This window comes from Charadrius vociferus, unplaced genomic scaffold (assembly GCF_000708025.1).
Source record: "Charadrius vociferus isolate BGI_N301 unplaced genomic scaffold, ASM70802v2 scaffold244, whole genome shotgun sequence".
Classification (NCBI taxonomy): domain Eukaryota; kingdom Metazoa; phylum Chordata; class Aves; order Charadriiformes; family Charadriidae; genus Charadrius; species Charadrius vociferus.
In genome coordinates this window covers 2,319,454-2,341,416 of record NW_009648822.1, presented here as the reverse complement: position 1 = coordinate 2,341,416, position 21,963 = coordinate 2,319,454, and the positions used below count along the sequence as shown (strand labels likewise).

General features: G+C 35.4%; 1 protein-coding gene across 1 annotated transcript in view; it reads right to left on the bottom strand.

The window, feature by feature from the left end:
* Nucleotides 1-315: 315 nt before the first annotated feature.
* The window catches only part of TMEM161B (transmembrane protein 161B), a 29,026-nt gene continuing 7,378 nt past the window's right edge, over nt 316-21,963 (bottom strand). Inside the window, exons 3-11 of the mRNA XM_009886860.1 lie at nt 18,348-18,445; nt 16,428-16,584; nt 10,980-11,131; nt 10,376-10,436; nt 8,525-8,665; nt 5,046-5,159; nt 3,742-3,916; nt 1,456-1,552; nt 316-593 (exon numbers count right to left, since the gene is read on the bottom strand). Coding sequence (XP_009885162.1) covers nt 316-593; nt 1,456-1,552; nt 3,742-3,916; nt 5,046-5,159; nt 8,525-8,665; nt 10,376-10,436; nt 10,980-11,131; nt 16,428-16,584; nt 18,348-18,445 — 1,273 coding nt within the window. The remainder of the gene's footprint in view (nt 594-1,455; nt 1,553-3,741; nt 3,917-5,045; nt 5,160-8,524; nt 8,666-10,375; nt 10,437-10,979; nt 11,132-16,427; nt 16,585-18,347; nt 18,446-21,963) is intronic.

Sequence of the window (21,963 nt, the reverse complement as noted above, 5' to 3'; positions counted from 1 at the left end):
TCGTCTTGCTGTTTACAGACAGAGGACATATCTTTTCAGCATGCTCACCACCACCTGCCACACAATAATGTCAGTCAGTCGCAACACCATAATTCAATTAGTTACCTACCACTTGGGTAACAAAAATAACAAACCCATTTGCGATTTTAAACATTATAAGAATATTCACCCTGAGAACACAGAGGAAGTGTTTAAAAAAAATTCTGATATGTTTTCTCTTCATATATAGTTTTCTTCTTTTCTCTTCATCTCCTGTTGGGTACCTGGGTTTGTATCTAGTATTTGACCTCAAACTTGCTTTGTCAGTTGGCCTGTTCATGCCACAGTCAGGTACTGGTGATAGAAAAGCCCAAAAAGGCTTGTAGAAAAGAGGCAAGCAGCAATCCACCAGGTGAGGAAAGACAGGAGTCCCCGGAACAGAAGAGGAGTGAAAATATTCTTTAGGCTTCCCAAAGCCATTGTTATTTGTACTACAGTTACTTTCATCTTTCCATCAGCAGGTGGAGACTCAGAATAAACTGAACTGGTAAGCAGGCTGCTTTCTACTGGAGTGTCAGAATTCAGTTCCGGGTAGATGCCCCAAGAATAATTACCTGTTAAAAAGAAACGAGTAACAGATTTTTGTAGAATTAAAGTCAAGTTCTGTTATTTCCATCACTCTATAGATTACTCTAGATATACTTTTCACACACACAAAAAATACTTTTACATTTTTATAACTTAATAAATGCTAACTGTATTCATCTGCATGGCTTCCTGATCATAGTAGTAAGCTATTAGGGTGGGATTCATCTTACCTTTCAACATCCTACCACCTACATGTGATACAATTGCCTTGGGACCCCTGTCAGTGCTGGGTATGATTCATCTCACCAGGTGTAGTTGTCTACTCCAAAATGGGATAAATCACAGCCTAATAAAACCTATCTCTTTCCATTGACATTTTGCGAAAAGAATGCTGTGACTGCACAGCAGTCTGTGAAAGGCATCCCTCACAAGAAAGAAAAAAAGTGACATCAGGTCTCCCAATAATGAAATAAACCCTGTATCTCACAATTTCTGTTCAAAAAGCCCACTTAAGATTGAAAAGCTGAAAAAAAAAAAAAAACATTTAACAGATGCTCATAAGGTTAAATCAATAATTCTTTATACAGCTCACTTTTAAAATACTTTTCAAAAGACAAATATTTCAACAGAAGTAAACAGCTTAATTTGTTGTATTACACAACTTCTCCGAAATAAATCAAACAAATCAGCATATAACTGAAAGATAACAAAAGCATCAGCAGAAGAGGACAGCTTAAAAACCAAACATCAGTATGTTTTAAATAGTAGGAAACTACAACGTATTTCCGTATCACAAGTACTTATACATTCTAATTCTCTTTAATAAGCTGAAAATATAAAAATCCCATGTAGAACATAACACATTTTTGTTGATCCAATTTTGCCTACCTAGTGTTTTCAAGAGCAGAGTTGTGTGAAGGAGCATTACCAACGGTGCAACATACTGCAGTGCAATTACACAAAGATAATAGAATACCCGAGCCACCTGGGAAAACAGAAGAAAGTAATTCATGAGTTCTGGCTGACCAAAGCAAACCTTTATGAACACATCTAGAAAAAAACAAGCAATTTATTAAAAAAACAGTACTTGTGCTAGAAAACTTTTAAAACAGCTTCAATGCTCATCTTGGTATGTGACATATTTTCTTCAAAAGACCTAACGAAGAAATCCCTATAATGAACTCCAGTTGCAGGACATTTACAAATCCGAGAGGAAGGGGCAAAAAGAAATAATTAAAAGCATCAGTTCTGTTAAACAAACAGAACCAATTTTGCTTCTGCAAACAGCATGTCATCTTTCTAAGACTCTTACTTCTATACACCAGAATCAAAGATAAATATATGTTTAGTTTTTGAAGTCCCCAGTGATTTCAGACTAAAACCTATTTAAAAATTGCACCAGTAGTCACAGTCCAAAGCCTCATAAAAAGTAAATGAAAGTTTGGTTAATATTGCAGTCCATTTTCAAAAGCAAGGTATTTTTAAGATAGCCAATTGAGAAACATCAGTATTTTAAAAACAATGACAAGATGATTTTTCATTAGTAGGTGATCAATAACAGCATTTAAATGGTCTTTATTTCAGGTATACATTATGCCTCATTGGGAGCAGGGGAAGGGATAAATCTGAGTGGATTTCAGTCTGCTCCATCTTTCTCAAGATTGTTACATTACGTATTTTATATAAGCTATTGACCTAAAAGACTGGACGAAACAAAGAAGGAAAGAAGTCATAAAATCAATAGGAAACAAGCAATGAAATAAAGCTAACTGGATTTTAGAAAAGAATAAAATACAGGGTAGCAAAAAAGACGAAGGCAGACGTGACATTTTTGGAAATACCTCTAAAGCCTCAAAGGGCTTCATGATGAGCCAGCATCAAAAAAACTAACATGAGAAGAAAAATTAGTAACACACTGACAGAAGAAAAAGTATGGGACAAAAATATTGTAATATAATTGATGGAGTATAACAAAAAGAACAAATTAAGAAGTAATGATTGCTATAAGATGACAGATAGGAAAGACTTTACTGGCAGAAGTTCCAGAATATAAAGCAGACATGGCTGGTAAAACAAGACAGGACTTCATATATTGGTTATGGTATCCTCAAAGAAAAGATATGGAAATACTGGATAAATGGATTTAGGAAATACCACACAGTAAAGACATTATTGTTTTATAGATAGGATAAAAGGTCCCAGAACTCAAATTATGCATTAACAGCCATCAGCATGGTTCTATCCTAACCAGTTGCTGCTCGTTTCCTAACCTTTTTTCTGAAGCCAGTTGCTGGCCCCTTTGTTTGTAAATAATTACTGCGTAGTCCAGTTATGACCTTCAGATACTCAGTGAAGCCAAAGACAAGTTTATAAGTAGCAGTGACAATCCTAAGAGAGGAATCTTTGTCTTATGGCATACTTCAATATTACTCCTGCAATACACACCAACTGAGCAGGACCATCAGGCAGGACTGTCATGCAATACTAGAAATTTAAGTTTATTTTGCAGGCAACATGCAACACCATTCTACAACAAGCTTACGAATGTCTACCTCCTCAGTTTGTTGATGGTATGTTTTACTATTTTTCTTTAAAAAAAAAAAAATCAAAGAAATTTTTCCTATATCACAGTAACAAGATGGGCAGATAATTTTGTTACTAGGCTAGTGCGCTTAAGAGTGGTGTGACAGAATTAAACATGTCTCATTTTATTCTAAATTATAACCCCTCATATCTTAAATTTTGCCCCAATTTAAAAATCATAGTTGGGATTAGGTAATAGTATTTTACCCTTCTATCTAAATTCAACTTTTTTTTCCCCCCATCTTGTAGGTACAGATCACCCTCATCTTGTGCACTCCCCAAGATCTGTTCATGCCAAACAAAAACACATCATATTTGTGCATATTTGTAAAGAACAATTCACGAAGGGATCTTTTATAACAACTTCTGAATAACGTAAGGCAAGCTATCTGCATAATAAGGATGATACATGTCTGCGTATTTTGGCTTGCAGAATGTCTCTGTAATGGTGCTATTTCTATAGCAGATATAGTTTAGAAAGCTTCATTCAGGTTTCAGCTCCGGTGTCACAGAACACATAATAAACTGGAAAAAAAGCATTTGTACAGATGGAGCACTCCAAATATGTAAGCTCAGTGCCACCATACTTACCATTTTCTGTAAATCAACCATACTTATTCTGCCAGCTTCCTTTTTCATCTGATCCACACTTTTCTGGGCTAAATTCAGATAGGCCTGTAAATGATGACGCATCATAGCCAACCGTAAAGCACACAACAGGATTATAATCCACAACCTCACGGTGTCAAATGTATCTTCTGACATTCTGTGGATTAAAAAAAGAAAAAAAAAAAAAAGGGTAATGCCATTTTCCAAAGGTCACGTACTGCTATAGAGTTATTTGTTTGTATCACCTGTAAAGAAATCTTGAAGCATATTGTCAAAAATACTTAACGCACAATCTACAGCTATGAAGTCCATGTGCAAGTAACATTCACTTTTGCCCTCTGATTCTCTCTACTGCCACTTCTTAGCAGCCCTATTACAGCATCAGATACAGATTAGTATCCACTTGTAAACAAGAACAGCTCTTAAATGCTTAAATTCTGAGTAATAAAGACAGGACACTAAAAAAAAAGCTCACTCCGATAATTACAGGTTTTGAGACACACAGTTCTAGACAGCAAATGTGTGCTTCAATTGCCTTAGATACTCTGTTTTAGATCAGCCCTCATTTTAAGATAAAAGGAGGAACAAAATGGAAGCACAAAATATGTATATTTGCAATGTTTTATGTAATAGCTCAGTGGTCACAGAGTCACCTTAGAAGCACATCTTAGATCTAGAAAGCAAGAGAAGTGTCAGCCAATCATACCTATTGAAAGTATATTTGAATAGTACTGTTTTGAATTATCTAGACGAATAGTGACAATGACAATCACCTATGCTACTTAGACAATATTTATTTCAGACATCACTCTTCCTGAAAAGTCTTTCCCTTTTTACATTTTAAGTATTTTAGCTATCAATTCCATATGCACTTCATCCACACATAGACAAATCGCATAGATCAGTTCTCATGATAATGTATCCCGAATGTCTTAAGTGAAACCACCCCTCTCCTACACCAGTATGTAAGATACAATGTTCCAGAAGGTGGCAGTGAGGTGGTATTCCACCCCTGGGAAGGACAACCTATCATTGCCAAGGAGATGCCAGAAGATAGCAGCTTTTTGGGAACCACCACCTTAACATTCAACTCTCTGCGACTAATTCTCCATCTTCTGAAATACCAGAAGCTCTTTAGAGCTCAGCTGGAACTTCCACAATATCTTTGAAATCAGATGCTATTAAATTTAAAGTCTTTCACATTTCTATGACTTTCACAGGGCACTACTTAAGACTTATGGCTTTGTTCTCAATACCCCAGAAAGAATTTTTAAAGGGAATCTTACAAAGGGATGCTCTCTTTGCCCAAAGGTGGGTTCATAATGTAGTCCTTAGTGATCGGTTTTACCCACAGTAGAACCATAAATAAAGGTGCCAAGAAGTTTATATGTAGCAATGTTCTGAAATAACAAAAGAAAAAAAAGGAGAAGTTAAATACAAACAATTACTATACTGTTGAAATTGGGGGTACAGATTAAAAAGGAAAAATTCAAATTTTAAAATAGTTGGGAAGAAGGTAAATAAGAAAATTACTTCCCTATTTTATAAGTATGACTTACATTTCAACAAAACAGTAATATTACATACTGTGAAATCCCACTGGCTTAAAAAAAGTGCTCTTAGAATATATGGAAACTTGATTTATGCCAAACAATCTAACCAAAGGAGCTACCTACATTATGCCACACTATAGTAAAAGACAGTTGTTGAAAATTTCCATATGATGGCATAACACCTATTACCACTGTAATCTAGAGAGTCAGCATCTCAGATGGATAATTATGGGAAATATGCTGCTATGTTACTATTTTTTTTGCCTTAGTAAAAATGTACTCGGAATAATTTCTGTATCTAATTATCTATACAGACCAGGGGAAACAGTTCTCAGAGGTCAGATTTCCCAGTTTAATGAAGATTTTTCTTAGGAACCTTGACTAAATGAAACTTGGTACTTACATTTAATTAAAGATATTCGGACAAGAAAAAAAGATAGCCAGCACAGCTATTCCATTTTAAGAGCATTGAACTGCACAGTTAACATAAAAGCAGTACTCTGTTCCAATCTCCGAGTACAAAATAAACAGCAACATGTAAGACAAGGAAGTAGTTTCCTGGAGTTTTTCTTGAAATTAATATCGTTCTTAATTTCTGAACCCCCTATCCCAATCATTTTTCATTACTAAAATGAAATGAAAACCATTGAAGACTTCAATGCTGTAGCTCTGGTGGTTTTGCTAGTGCAACACTTCCTCACTAACAGAATCGGCTTCTCTATACTTTCATCTCCAACCAGAGTGCTTCTACACTATAGAAAAACAGAGGTAATCAAAAGTTATTCTAAAAAACACAAGACCTTACTGATTTCAAACTATCAAGCCTTCTAAAAACCATCAAAATGTTTGCATGTTTCAGAAGATGTCATCACACAGACATTTAAATCATTGGTTTCCGATAAGAACTAAGCACTGCTCGTTATTCAGTGTTGCTAGGGAACACAACAGCATCAAAGAACAGTCCACAGCATTTCAGTAACTTGTGAAAGCATTTTACCTGAGCTTCTACTTATTTAAGACATCCTATTGAGTTAATGGACTGGAGTGTGCCAAAGGGTGGCGAGAATCCCTTTCTGTTTATTTGAGTACAGGGAGAAAGGCAGAAAGACTTTTTAAGCAGGCTCTGGAAAATGAGGGAATGTGTACAAAAATGGTACCAACTGATCAGGAAGACTCCAAAATATATGCAGGGGAGGACACTGCTGCTGAAGGAAAAACCAAACCAGCTACCAAAACCAAACGGGACACCAGATTATTTTTATTCTGTTTACCCCCAAAAACTTAACCCCTATATACATAAAAGAACCACATGAATCATTTTGAACGTATTAATGAAGTGGCAGTTAATCATTAACCTTTACTTAGTTTGTTTTGGTTTGTTTGGTCTTGTTTGGTCAGTCTTCCCTGTAAGTTAAGTTTCCCATTCTGTAATGGAATGGGGAAGGGAGCTTGTCCCCTGCTTTTTTTCTTCTGTTTTTTGGTTTGACTTTTTAGTTTTTGGGTTGGGTTTGGTTTTTTTCTTTCTTTTTTTCCCCCCATTGGTTTTGGGGGGGATCTTGGAGGCCGGTGGCTTTTTTGGGCAGCTTTAGGGATTTGAGGGGTTTTAGGGTTTTGTGGGTTTTTTGGTTTGTTTGTTGTTGTGGGGTTTTTCTCTAAAAGTAGACCATGTATTTGACTGCATTGTTCTCCTGAACCCAAATTAGAGGGCTTTGTATCAGTCATCCTCATTTACTACACCCCTTTAGTCACTGTCAAACAACTGTAAACGGTCAATAATGATTTACTCACTGATAAAAACACATCACTAATGGAAAATACAGAACTCTTCAGGCGAATTAGAACCTATCACTTGACAATGATTCTTTGTTTATAATTGCATTACCTACTTATGTTGATTTCTGACCAAGTTTTAATCCATTTAACATAATTTTTTTACTGTTCTAGTTGAATAGTCAAAGTATTGGTAGACTTTTGAAAATAATTTGCTTGGTGTTGCACAAAGTTATCTTCAACAACCAGTTCCAGTATCCTCTAAACATTAAGTTAGAGAAGATTTATTTTTCATAACCCCATTCTAGTAGATATTAATTACCCTTTTAGTTCATGATTAATGAACTTCTGTTTCAGAGATTTTATATTTCTGCCTAGGATCTCATGTCCACAGATCAAGGAAGATGTTGGAAAATTAGAGGACACTTACAGAAAAGGCACAAGAAATCTTACAATAATGAGAACCATAAAAATGAAAAACTAAGTAGTTTATTTAGCTGAAAAGAAGAGATTATAAAGTGATTCCGTCACAGTCTACACAGAGACAGAAACAACAGCAGATAAGACAAGCCAAAGGCTTGCAGTTGTACCTGGATGCACTCAACTACATTGAGTGTAAGTATACCACAGACTACTGGGTTATAAATTTACCAAGACTGAAGGACCCACTTTAAACACAGACTAATTTTTAAGCTGGGCATTTTTCAGGGAAAAGAAAATAAAAATGCAGTTTGAACATAAATAATTTTTGTATCAGAAAAATATAATGGTTCTCATAGGAAAGTGACCAGACTCAATGATCACAATGCCCTACGCTGCAGAAACTGTCATTAACATGTGTTAAACATGAAAGGTCAAGATCTATGAAAGACACTTGGAACTTCTTCCTTAACCAGAGAACATTGGAGAGAAATAGCTAAGTCAGAGAAAACTTTTCACTTTCAGACATCCTTGATTTTGGTAGTGAAATTATTCCTTCATACTGGTATTAACTTCTGATACTTATTAAATACTCTGAGTAATCTTTTCTTTGTATCTTATCCTAAATTTATTAAAGGCTCCGTGCCTCCCTGGAGGTAGGGATGGGAGGAAAAAAAAAAAAAAAAAGTCTGTGGTTTCACCGCTGCTTCCTGAAAGTTATCTTAACTTCCAAAACAATACGATGGGGGAAAGGAAGCAGTAAGCAGAAACATTCACGGTGGAGCTCTTGCAGGAGGAAAGGAAAGTTCCTTTAATTGGGACTCTACTTACAAGGCAAAGAACGTAACAGACTGGCAGAGCAGAAAGAGGCAGGTGGCAAGTCTGCTGAAGATACGGAAAGCAGGCAGCAACAGAAGTCTTAATCACTACCTTCTTGTTGGAAGAGTTTGCTTTGTTTATTTTCAGACATTAAAGATTTAAGACTGAGTAGCATATACCTATGTGCATATATTTTCTCTTACTGTGTTATTTTTTCTGTTGCTAAATTCAGAGCATCCAGATGCATTTGAGCCAGTCGCAAGCCAGGGAATGTCAAAAAAGCACCAATAAGTGAACACAGAACAGCCAGGAACAATTTGAAGGTTAGTTTAGACACAGGACCCCTAAAAGAAAAGAAAGGAAATAAGCATTTTCTTGGGGAGAAAGTTGGGGGGGTGGGATATCAGAGACTACTTTCAACTCAACAGCATCTAACATTTAATTAAAAAAAGCAAACAGTATTCTATAGTTTTACTCTGGAATACCAACATTATTACAAACCAAACAGAAGTTAAAGTAAAAAAACCCAGGAGTTAAAATTAAAAAAAAAGTCACCTATTTATTTCCTAGAAAAGCAGAAAAACCTAAGCTACTGTCTATAAATTTTAAGTTTGTTAGTAGAGAAGAACAAAAAAATAATTTTATATTGTAATTAACCACAAAATACGTAACAGAATTCACTAATAGAATGAATTTAATGATTATGTTTTTCAGAGAGGAACAGATGCATTGTAAGTGTAAACGGTCAAAGACAAAATTGATACTTAAATTCTACTACTTACATTCTACCTTTATCCATTAAAAAACACTACCAAACAGTTATTACTGCAGTTTTTCACAGGTTTATCTAAAACATACATGTGGCCAATTAACATGTATCTTCCAAGTGATTTATATAGTTTGTTTTAATGAACTATGGAATATATTAGAAAGTTACAGGAAAAAAATATCAAAGATCAACTGAATTACGGAATTAACAAACACTGGATTACACACTAAAAAAAACACCAAGTGACACGTAACTAACACAGATTAAAGAGGAACAAAAACAAATCTCATGATCCACCTGAGTTTCAGATTCTTTCTCAATCTATGTCATATCAACAACCAAGAGACACAATCATCAACTCAATTGCTGCTTTAAACAGCCAAAGCACTGCAAAACTTCAAAATTAAACACTTAATAGGAAAATTAATACAGAAGTTAGTAAATTTGCAGCAGCTTAGGAAAAGGAGAGTGAAGAAAGGCTAAGAAACACATGGGATTCAGTTAAGGGTTTCCCATGAGTTGATTCATAAATGACACACTAATCTACTTTGAAGAAACTTCTGCTCCTCAAAAATACATTCCATAGCTTCTCCATGACACTTGAGAACCTCCAAGCAAGAAATGCAAAGTTGTGCTCCCACAGTGATGACATACCCTATAAATGCATTTTAGAGCATGTGTATAAGCAAAGAATATTAAGAGAAATCCATTTTACAATATACAAAGGTTGTCTATGACAGCGATTGTAAGTTTATGTAATATCAAAAGCTATGGCATGTTCCTCTGACAGTCTATACAAAACTTGGATGTTCTGTAGCAAGCAAATGTTTTTGCATAACAGGAAAACAATAATACAATCCAAAGACAGGACTGAGGGCCAAAATTTACTCCTCAAATGTAATGTATCACAAGCTCTATCTGTAGCTTTTGCACACTCACCCTCTTGCATACCACAGGTATGGCAAAAAATACCTATCGCCTGTTTCAAGCTGAAGGGAATTACCATGAAAAAAAAAATATTTATAGTTTTGAACTGTATTTTATAAACTACAACCAAAATGTCAGGGTAGAAACTATCTCCAAAATAAAAAGAGAAACCACAGATGCAATTTAAGTTACTTGTGAGTGCTGATGAGTCCCTTTCATTAACCCACCTCTTCACATTATTATAGAGATAAGCACATGCAAGAGCAAAACATGCAAAACAAATGCTTGCTAAGAAAATCCAAGTGGTTCAATTATAAATGCACACATAAAACAGACAAATGTATTTCCAGAAACTTACTGGGATTCCAAACCCTGCTTTTCAAGAAACTGCATAGCACTTTCAGAGAAATTCGAGAATCCTGCAGAGACACATATATTGTATGTATTTTATGACAGCACAAATGCAGAATCTCTGTTTTGAAATGAAATGCTAGGTAACAGGTCATCTTTTAAACAAATTTTCTTATGTCTAGCATAGATCTTTCATGTGCTAACTAATATGCCATAATTCAATAAAACTTGATTATCAGCATCTGATGTTAGTACACATTAGGAACATGAATAAAATGTTTGTAAAAATAAAGTTAATGTAGGGTGTGGCGGGGGGATGTTCAGGAAAGGAGCTTTGCTTTACTAGGAAAATCAAAATGGGTTAAATGTAAAACTGGAAGGCAAACACAATTAACAAACAACCTAGGCAAAGATTACACTATTTAAAAGAAAGCAGGGAAAACATACAGGATATCATTCAGAATCTGCATTCCAAAGCAAAATTTCTTAGAAATGCCATATAGAGCTCATTTTAACACAGATATTCTCAAACACACCCAAAAGACTGGAAATAGAATTTTTGAGGTCGTGCAATCACTAGAGCTGTTGCAAACACTAAAGAAGGGAGTTACCTGATTCTAGTCCAAACTCTAGATAGTTTTCTGTCACAATGAGAATTGCCATTGCTTTCACAAAGAAGAAAAAACCAAAGGTGACACAGACTGATCTTTCACCTCCATCCTCTACTTTGAAATAATGGGTAGTCAATGAAAACAGTACCTTACTATACAAGAAAAAGGTCAAGGAAAATTAAGTTTGTAAAATAACTACATTTAAGAATTATAAAGCTGTATTTTGGTCATCTACACTACGGCTGTTCTATGATGTGCAATTTTTTTTAAAAAAGTAACTTGTTCAGCCAATTTCAGGTTAAAATTACAGAATACCGTAAAGCACAATAATCACATAATAGGTAGCCAGGAATAAACTACTCTGGAGTATAGTTTTGATATAGGCTTACAGTTAATTGCAGCAATATTCACTATCCATATAGGAGAATTAAAGCAGTCCGAATGTAAGTGATTACACAATCAGAAGTTAGATCAAACAAAAAACAAGACAATTTTATCTTCAATGCAAAACATTGAGCTAAATTAAAAATATTCCCTCAAACTACACAACTCAAGATTTAATTAATTTCTAAATCCAAAATACTACTTTTGAATGCAACAACTGTAATGGCAGGGAAGCGAATAAACACATTTTTAACCACAGAGGAGCTATAGGTGTTTTTCCTGGATTTCTCTACTTTCCCATGCACGTGTTTGAGATTTCTCAGCCATCAAAGGTAGTAAAACAGCACGCTTAGTACTATCTAGAAATTAATCCCATGCCTATCTTAGAAAAAAAAATCCCGACCTTAAAAAACCCTATATAATTTGGCACAATATCTTAAGTCTTTTCATGTAGCCCCAGTGCCCCATATATGAACATCTAAGACATCACCTGCTCTGTAATCAAGTTGCTTTTAAAATTAAACATTCTCTTTTTTAACACATTTCTAAACATAATTAGCTCCAAAGTTAGGATAAATTAGGATAAATTAGGATAAATTTTCATGATATATTGTCAACTCTTATTACTATGAACTGCAGCCCATTGTAACCGATTTTTTCTTTTTCAAATGGCAGGCGATATCCACTCCATATTTAAATAAAGTACCTGGAGATCACTCTGGCAATCACCTGCTTTTAAAAACCAAAGATAAAATGGGAAAAGAAGATTTTAAGTGTAAACTGTACTCTTTTTTTCCCCACTATGCAATAATATCCTCATTCATATTTGCACTTTTTTTAATACTGGAAGTATTTTAAGATGTAGATTACATGAAAACATGTTTTAGAGTATCGATACAGTAAAACATTTGAACAGTCACCAGTTAATCTCTCAAGAAACTATATGATTACACAATATGGCGCTTTATTAAGCAAGACATATTTAACATACACATTGTTGTATTTCCTGTATATGCAGAGAGGTACTCATGCACACAATGAAGTGGCCTAAGCACAGCATCTAATAACTCTTAAGTTCAGAGTCCCTCCACACCCCGCAGAAATATACTGATATTTCTACAGGAAGACTTACCTCATCCTAAAAAAAGGTACATAATGGGTCATACAGACTGTGTTCTGGAAAGCTCTGTTTCTCGAATAATACATTCTTAAACCAAGTGTCTTTTTAGAGCTAGGGATGTCAATCACAAATTGAAAACACATTAATTTCAAATCTTGAAGTTATACAAAGGACTTCATAACAGTTTGTGATCAATAGTCCTAACCTATAAATAGATTCATAACCCCCTAGACAAGTCATGTTTTCAACTATGGATTGTCCCTAAAGGATGATGACTATCTCGACATAGAAAATGCAGCCAAGAAAAAGAAAGCATGCTGGCAGTAAATTCCAGTTATAGTGCAGATTCAGAACTCAATATATAAATTAATGGTTATGCAAACTATATGTGACTGAAACCCTGTGCTAGTTGAATAATCACCACTGCTACCTCTTTAAGGGATGGAGAAAATCAAAGCATTATGGCTCACTTCATCACTTCCCTTCACTGCTTGACCTACGTTTCAGGACCTACTAAAGAAATAATTTGGGACTGTACAGTGCTAAGCTAACAGGTTCTCTACCCCATCTTTTATCACCTTTTTTTGGTCACAAAAGGTGATACACCTACAGAATTTGTGGTATACGCTTTTACCAAAAAAAAAAATCTTTTAAATTGCTACAATTATGGAATTTTTTTAATGACATGGTCCACTGGTATTTATGCACATGGTTGAAGAGAAAAAGATCCACCTTCTGTTTCTATTAAAATATATGAAACTTTTGCATTCACAAGTGAAAACCAAATAAACTCCTCTATATTCTTTCTAATTGCACGTATGTAGAAAAAAAATTAGTTTCAGACTTAGAGGGTATTTTAATGTATTTGATGGCTGACTTCCCTACATCAACCTTCAGCCAAGTTAAGACTGTCACTTTCCTTTGCTATGCCAGTGATACATTTTCCAAAAGTAGCCAGTGAAATTTACTGATCTACCACTTCCCTTCATCCACTGGACTGCAGTGTGAACAATACCACCCTCACAGTTGGTATGGATAAACAGTTCCAGGATAGGGAACACTTACTTTTAGCAGAACAGAAAAATACATCTTTAAATGACTAGGTAGTTTCAGGAAGACTCAAAAATGTTTCTTGGAGGCAGCATTTAGAAGACCAGCCTTGCCTGCTGGTGCTGCAGCCTTCTGCATTGCCACTAACCCCTCAGATTGCACATGATCACATTACTACATCCCATCAGTCCAGAAACCATACAGGTAATTAAGCAAAGCCCTATTCAGTATTAGGAAGCAGTGACCTCACATGGATTTTTACAAAATCACCTACTACGTAGAGAAGCCTTCAATAAAAACAAGGTCTATTTAATGCCACAGAAAAAAAAAAAAAGAGTAAATAAAAGTTGTATATAGTGGTAGAAAACAAGTTCTGACCATTTGTTTCCTTTGTACAATTAATAAATGACTGTTCAACTACATTATCTCTTTCAAACTATCCAAAAACATACAATCATTTCTTAAGCGATTCATTTTAAAGCCTAAAATTTAGGCTCTACTGTTTGATAACACATTCAAAAAAAAAAAAAAAGGAAAAAAGATTACACTTGTATACAGGTTTCTTATTTCCCAGAATTTATTTATTTCTGAAGGCTTGGCCCTGCGTATCAGGCCATTCTTCTCTGGGCTTTCCCAAATTTGCATGTTTTTAGGAGTGCCACATGAACTTTAAACTGTAACTTCTCCAACCTTTCTCTCACCCCAACAAACTGACAGAAGTCCTTAAGGATTCCCTCTCTAAAGTGTTCAGCTTATTACCAAAAACTCAAAACAATATCGGTGTCTTAGCCAATACATGCCTAGGTACAGAAATGCTAAAGCATGCAATTAACTGTTCACAGCTTGTTAAATGAAATTTAGCTTTTGGCACGTGATCTTTTGCTTTTCAAACTATTCTATCTGATCTTGTTTCTCTTCGGTCATGTAGGAAGGCTAGTGAGAAAATATAACTTATGGGCTTCTAACATTTAGGGAATACTGCATCTGCTTCAACCTCCTCCCGGTCCAAACGTGCAATTAGATCTCAAGTGCTTCAGCTAGATTAGGGTAAAACTGGCTGGAAATGTTGAGTTAGGCTCAATTCATAGCTATTTGCATGTTCACACTACTGAGACAGAAAGTTTACACTGCCAGGCAACTTAATCTTTAATTTCTGCATTTGGTTTTGCCCTGAATTGATGAGCAAATGAAAGCCGTGATTAGGATTGTACTCAAATACCACTATAAGAAAGAATTATTGCAGTAGATTTTCCTACAATATATAATTCACAAATCTGTTTCACCTAGAGTTGCAATCACTGTAGTATTATTTAAGTTGGCTACACAAGATTTGAAAGATGAAGCAAATGGAGCATTGCCACCATTATATTTAAGAGTGCGTTGTGGTTTTAGTATTTGAAGCTTGTTTTTCCGTTAGTTCTATTAACCTCCCCCTCATCCTCAAAACGGGAGTCAAAGGTGTTGGCTTTCATTTCTGATTTCTTAAGCAGTAGCTGCCTCTCTCTCATCCCCTCTGCCAAGATTAAATTAGAATTCCTGACTTCACTCAAACAAAGAAAACAAAGGCTGTGCAATAACAGCTACGTATTAGCTATAATATAGCTATAGTATGATTATAAGGTGCACAAGAGCCAGATGTCAACTTTCCCATCATTACCTAGTAGACTAGAAAAAACACCTTTTGGACTGTGGATCTGTCCACTCACAAGTCAAAGGAGAAATACCTGGCCTGGAAAGCAAGTTATTGCTCACTACAAGGAAAATTCTGGGTATCATTTATACTTCAGGCTACTTAAAAAAAGAATTCCTGTCCTTGTCATAAAGGCAGCACACATCTTAATAATTATCAAGTACAGACAAGCATTAAGCATATCCAGAACTGTTAGCCAAATATAACCATGCATTAGAGTTCAAGGGTTTTACACAACACACCCAGCTATTGCTAACACCAAAAAAGAAAACCCAAAAAACCCCACAACACAGTAAGAATCTCTACTGAAGAACAGGCATTTATACAGAGGAATCAGTTTTGATTATTCAAGTATATACCCTAACTTAGCACTCTATCTGGCTGTCAGCTGTTGAGGAAGCAGAGGAGTTGCAGAAATTCATTTTCTAACTCACCTTTGCATAACCTGCACTCTTGCAGGCCCGCATTCAATTCCACTGCTTTATCACCTATCACGTCTTTAAAAGGCAACTTTCCTCCCAAAATTGTACATCTGGATTGGTATGTGGAAAGCAGTTAATTACCGTGCAAGCATCAATGTCTGATACTGCCTTCTCCAGTAAAAACAAACAAAACAGCTGCTTCTTTTTATGGTTTGATATTGCCCGTTTTCCAAACACTCTGCTTCCGTACCACCTCAGCTCCTACAACTGTCTACACATTTTATTTTCTGTAAAGTTCACAAAAGTGTCTTGAATATATTTTAAAATTATGAATTCATGCATGTATCTTTGCAATAAATTAGTATACACATTACTGTACTATTTTGTTCAGCAAGTATCAGACTAAACATACTGAAAACAAGCAGTGTGCAGTAAATTGCATGCTCCTCCAAAAGCTGTAAATACTTCCTGTAAAGAAATCTATTTTTGATTGCCAAACTGGGCAAAACCAAATGAGTTTAGAACGACTACATACTACAGACGAACACTACCCATATGTTCACATGTATGTATTTTTTTCCATAAATGGTTTGATATTAATGTTAACAAGCTATTGCTATCAGCACATATATTACCCAACAATGGCACCGGTTTACATGCTCCTTTTTCCAAATGCTAAATATTTGTGTATCCTGCCAATCAACAATACAGAGCTTTATATGAATTGCAGAATGATGTAAACTATTTGGAACAGAGTGATTTAAGAAAACAGAAAAGGATACACTGCAAAAGCCAAGACAAGCAGACACCACACTACGCTGATATTCATTTCTTGTGAGGGCTTCACAATACTGTAATAGGCTTCCGTCACCACATACACAACTGTAGCTGCAACAGTGAAATCCACCAACCACTGATATTCCGGAAAATAATGCAAAGCTGAAAAATACAAGTTTGCAAATGTTAAGGGTTTGATATTTTAAGGCAGTTACTGACATACATAGAATGGGTTGTCAATTAAAAAATGTTTTCAATTAACTGAGGTCTAGATAGACCCAGATCACCCAACTGAAGAGCAACAGCAAAAAAGCCACATTTTTTTGACTCAACAACCTGAACGTTACTCTTCACTTCTGTAATTCAATACCTGATTACTATTCAAATTTACAAGGCTACAAGATTTTACTATTTTATCATCTCAGCTTTTACATGTTAACATCCTAAATTCAAAAAGCAGACTTAATTTAAATATCAAAATCACAACAGAAAATGGTTTTCCAGTTAAGTCTAGCTGCAATTCCAGGTAAGAGGTTTTTTGACTCTGTTAAACATTAAAGGCTCATTGGCAATCATTTAAAATACTACCTATGATTACTTCCTCTTTTTCCTTTAAAAAAACATCTAAGATGCTGATGGTCTGTTCTTCCAGGTCTTGTTAATAGCTCCTGTACAGCAACAAATCATTGTGTAAATTCCACTGTAAAAACTGAGGGTCATACTGTCTTGCATGCAGGCTGCGTGATTTATTAAGAGAAAGCTCCCACAGGTGCTGGGAACTGCAAAGAACAATTTGCGACAATGAAGTGCAGCCCATCCCTCCCAAACACCTTTCCTACATCTATACAGTTAAAAAGTCACAAAACATTACTGAGCACTTCTCTGTTGACTACTACCTGACATCAAACACATGAAATCAGCCAAACTCAGTTATTTCAAAGTAAACATAGGACTTGGAAATGCTTATCTGGTTAGACTCAACAAAAGTTTGTATACACAACTTTTTAAACACAGTTAAACCCTATGCTGTGTCAGTATCTGTAAATACTCAGGGAGATAGTTACACTCTATAATTTCAAGAAAATAACACTAATTGAAACTTGTGAATGGTTTGTTTATTTATGTGCCAGCTTCAAAAAGCTGTGCATTTCTGTTAAAGGTATTTTCTACATTGTCACCAATAATGTAAGCTGTGAAATCTCCTGCATAGGACTATGCTTCCTTCCTTTCTATACTTATCTATAGAACACATGCATATAAAAACATAGGTACAAAGAAAATACATACCACACATACATACATAGCCATATATGGGTTTTCTCTAACAGAATGACTGGTTATGACTAAAGAATCAAAAATTGCCATTTAAAAAAATAGCAACTTCCAAAACATTTAATGCTGTTTATTTTGGTACTGTCACTTTCAGCTTCTAAGCATTTTACCTCAACATTTCAGATGCATGGTTGATAGGTCCAGGTTTCAATGCTACGGCATATTTCCTATTTTAGATGAGCAGAAACTATGTTTCAACATTTGCCGAGCAGAAACTATGTTTCAACATTTGCCAATAGTCATTTTCTTGTACAAACTTTTGATCTCTATTTCAAATAGATTATGATGTCACCCTTTGGGTCTTGTCTTATATTGCTATGGATGCCTGATCCAACAATAGATGTGTTTTATGCTGGATTTCACCTACTCCTCCTTTCCCATAACAGTGCTATTAAGATGTCAACCCTGGAACAACAAAGGAGACTTATCCATAATTCTTGCCTTCTCATTTAACTTTATCATCAGTTGTACTTCTATTCATTCATTGTCTATAAAAAAAGATATTCCAGCATTCACTGTAAATAAACACTTGATAGAAAGAATAAGGACATATTTGAAATAATATACTATCGTCTGCATCCACTTATTCTTACCAATAGTGTCCCTTTCAGTCACCGACTTTGTTTCCAGATGAAGATCAATGTCTTTTGGAATGGTTAGGGGTTTGTTTTCAATATGACCATTATATTTTCTGTAAAAGTAAATAAACAAATAGATAATACATATGCGGATATGACAAAATAAACTTTTTCAAGATATAATGACATTTCAAATTTAAGACAACTGCAGACCACTTTTTGGCCAAATGCAATTATTTTTATCTATCTAGCTAAAAGCATTAACTTAAGTTCAAATCTTGAGAGTCAACCAGGTATGTCAATGATTCCTAGCTCTGTCTTGCAAGGCTGTGAAATACTACTGCGGTATGGGTTTAAATAGCTTCCATATGCTGCGTTCTGAGCATGTATTAGAACAAGATCCGGTGGGCGGTGTTTACTTCAGCCCACTTATTTCCTCTGTTCGGGGAGCTACAGGGTGTTCCAGCAAGTTCCCATAGAGCAGAATATATCCACGCTGCCATACAGACACCCTGAAGAAAAATAAACCTAAATTGAGACTTTTTAATTGAGGTCGAGACCAGGATGCTGAAAGACAGAAGCGTTAAAGTCTTTGGACTGAAAGTAAAAAAGACAGACAGACTTGGCAGCATTAATTTACCGAACATTCACTGGAAATAACAACAAGCAGTAAACTACCTCGGAAGATAGCTGATAAGGAAAAAAAATTAAAAAGAAATTTCCCAAAAAAGCATTAGGCCTTTTTGTCACAACAGGGTGCTTAGCAAGCACGTCATAGAAGCTGGACTAACCTAGATCCTTGAAAGATCCATCCTACTAGCCATCAAGCAAAGACAATTTTAAGATAATTTTCTAATCTAACAGGTTATATGTAGAAATACTATAGGCTTGTTTCAATTCATACTGTGGCTGCTTGCTTATACAAGCGGGAGGAGTGAGGCAACCGAATGTTGATGTTCACACTGCTAAACCCTTCCTGGCTTCCAGCATTACGCAACTTGCGGATAATCTGAGACAGGGATTGCATTTTCTGAAGCCACCATTTTTCAAAACTTAGATGAGTTTGCCCAATCCCTTTCTGAACCTGTCTGGAATTTGTTGAGCTGCATAGTGACTTGTGGCACCAAGTTCCACACCGCACGTCCCAAACTGAGAAGTCCTTAAATCTATTCTACTGATGTCATTTGGTGACTCCTTGTGTAACGTAGTCTACTTCTCCCTATCCGCCCTCTGCACACGCGTACGTACCTGTTGCAAAACCCTCCCTCAGCCAGTTCCCGCACCAGTAAGCCTTATGCTGCTTCTTCTTGTGTGGAAGCCTCTTCTAGCCAGTCACTCCCTTTTTCCAGTTCTACTGGATCATCTTGGAAATACGGTATAAACTAAAGTATGTCTTATATGCATAATATGCAGTTAGACTATGTTTTACAAATTGTTGGTTAGAATTAAAACACCTTTAAGGAATCATTTTTCACAGCAGAGATATGTGTGAAGACCATAAAAGCTGACAGACATATCTAGAGTAAAAAGCTCATTTTCATCTGGAACTCTGAAACTATAGCAACGTCATGATATTCACTTTCCTGAAAATAAGCCACGCTACTAGACTTTGAATTGAAGAAAACAGGATGCTCTTAAACGAACCTGAACAAAGTCAATTCACATGAAATTAGGCCGAGAGATTACCATCACTAACTAGGGTAAAACTTACCTCATCACCATTAAATAAAAAATTTAAAAAATCATTAAAGCAGATCAGAAAATATTTTGTTAAGTTAAAAAAAAAAATTAAAACCAAAACTTAACCCCCCTAAATGGCTAGAAGGAAACAGTAAGTTCTGACAGATTTTAGTATAGGACCTCTTAAATTAGAAAGGGAGACGTGGATTTTCCATAGAAAAACAAGTTATTGGGACATAAGCATAAAAAAGAAATTCAATCAATCATGAACTTATTTTTAAGGAATTATGTCCTGTCAGCTAACACATGAGATGAGAATACAAGCAGAAAGTATTAATAACTATTATTTTTTTCAGGTCATATTAATTCTTAGTATCATCCGAAGGACAAGAATTTTAATCGACAACCTGAAAACTGAGGATAGGAATCTGAAGCATTACTCAAAACATGTAGGTGCTCAGGTCTAAACAAGATGTCCCAAAACAGTGCCCAGCCACTTGACTACCTGCAAGCTTCTGTGTGCTTCCCTGTCCTCAGTTGTTCCCTTGATGTTTTCAGACTACATGCACCCACGAGTACCATCATCTTGAGTGAGATGAGCATTTTGATAACTGAAGCCACTTCAGCTCAACAAAATTTGGTGTTCCTACACTTTAATTATCCCAGGGGACCCACAATGCAAGAGACACAGTCAGAACATAGCCAGGAAAACTGACAGCTTTAATTCCAAGTCATTCATAGTGGCTATAGACCTTCTTGTTAGCCTAACAATTTAATATAACACAAATTATTCTGAAATAGAAAATCTGCCTAAAATTAATGTGCTATTATAACCTATAGCATCACATACTGAAGTGCCATAAGCATTGAATAAAATGGACAACAAGTTCACACTACAGCTGTTTCTAAGGCTTATTTTCTAGCAAATTCCTTGGATCTCCTTTCACCATTTCTTTTTTAATTAGTTCAAATTGGAAAAGTATTTAAGTAAGGAGCAGGTGCTCCATTTTGCAAGACTATGAGCTTGACAAACCAAACTCTTTATCTCAAAAAGACACGGGGGGAGGGGGGGAAATCAAATAGATGCATCCTTATTTCTCCTACATCTGTTTCACATCTCCTTGGCTCAAAGGAGCACTGCATTCCATTTTGCGCAACCTAAAACAGTACATCCAAATCAACTCAATAGGAACAATTCCTCCTTCAAACTATGGTTTTCCTCCAACAACAGCCACTTCTTTAGAGGACACAGAGTTATATTTATTGACTAAAAAGTAAGTCTATTATTCATTGTGTTGTTACAACAGCAAAGCACAGAAAACACCACTTAAGCCTCCACATTACCATCCTGGTTTCTTTACATTTTCATATCCCCCTGTGATTAATATTCACCCCAGTACAAACAACTACCTACAACTATTACAATTGTATTCTCTCGGTTACATGTTAATATAGTAAGATAATTATATCAATCTTATAACAACTAAATCACACCAACAAAATTTGCGCAGACAGGAAAACATAGCATCACATTTGAAACATTAAATGTACACGTTTAGGAACTGAAAAAGGACTTAAGGCATATATAGATGACTTGTGATACAGATTCCTACTAAATTTCAAAGTAAATTTTCCAAAGATTACAAAATTTAAGCTTATATGTCAGCACACATTAACATGCCATGCTTCCAACACAGCTGAGCACATGTAATTGCTCTGGTGACAGTGGGAACACACATATTTTGGATGGCAGGACTGAGGAAAGGCAATAATAGCAATGTACAATTATTATTTGGCAATGCAGTTGTGGTTTTCTGTTTAAGGCTCCTATGGGTGGACTTAAAGTTATAGTTATGCAATTAAAGTTAATTTTATATATGAATAAGTATTGCTGGCTAAACAGACAGTTGTAAATCGTAATGCTATTTATAATTATTTTTGCCTCAATTTG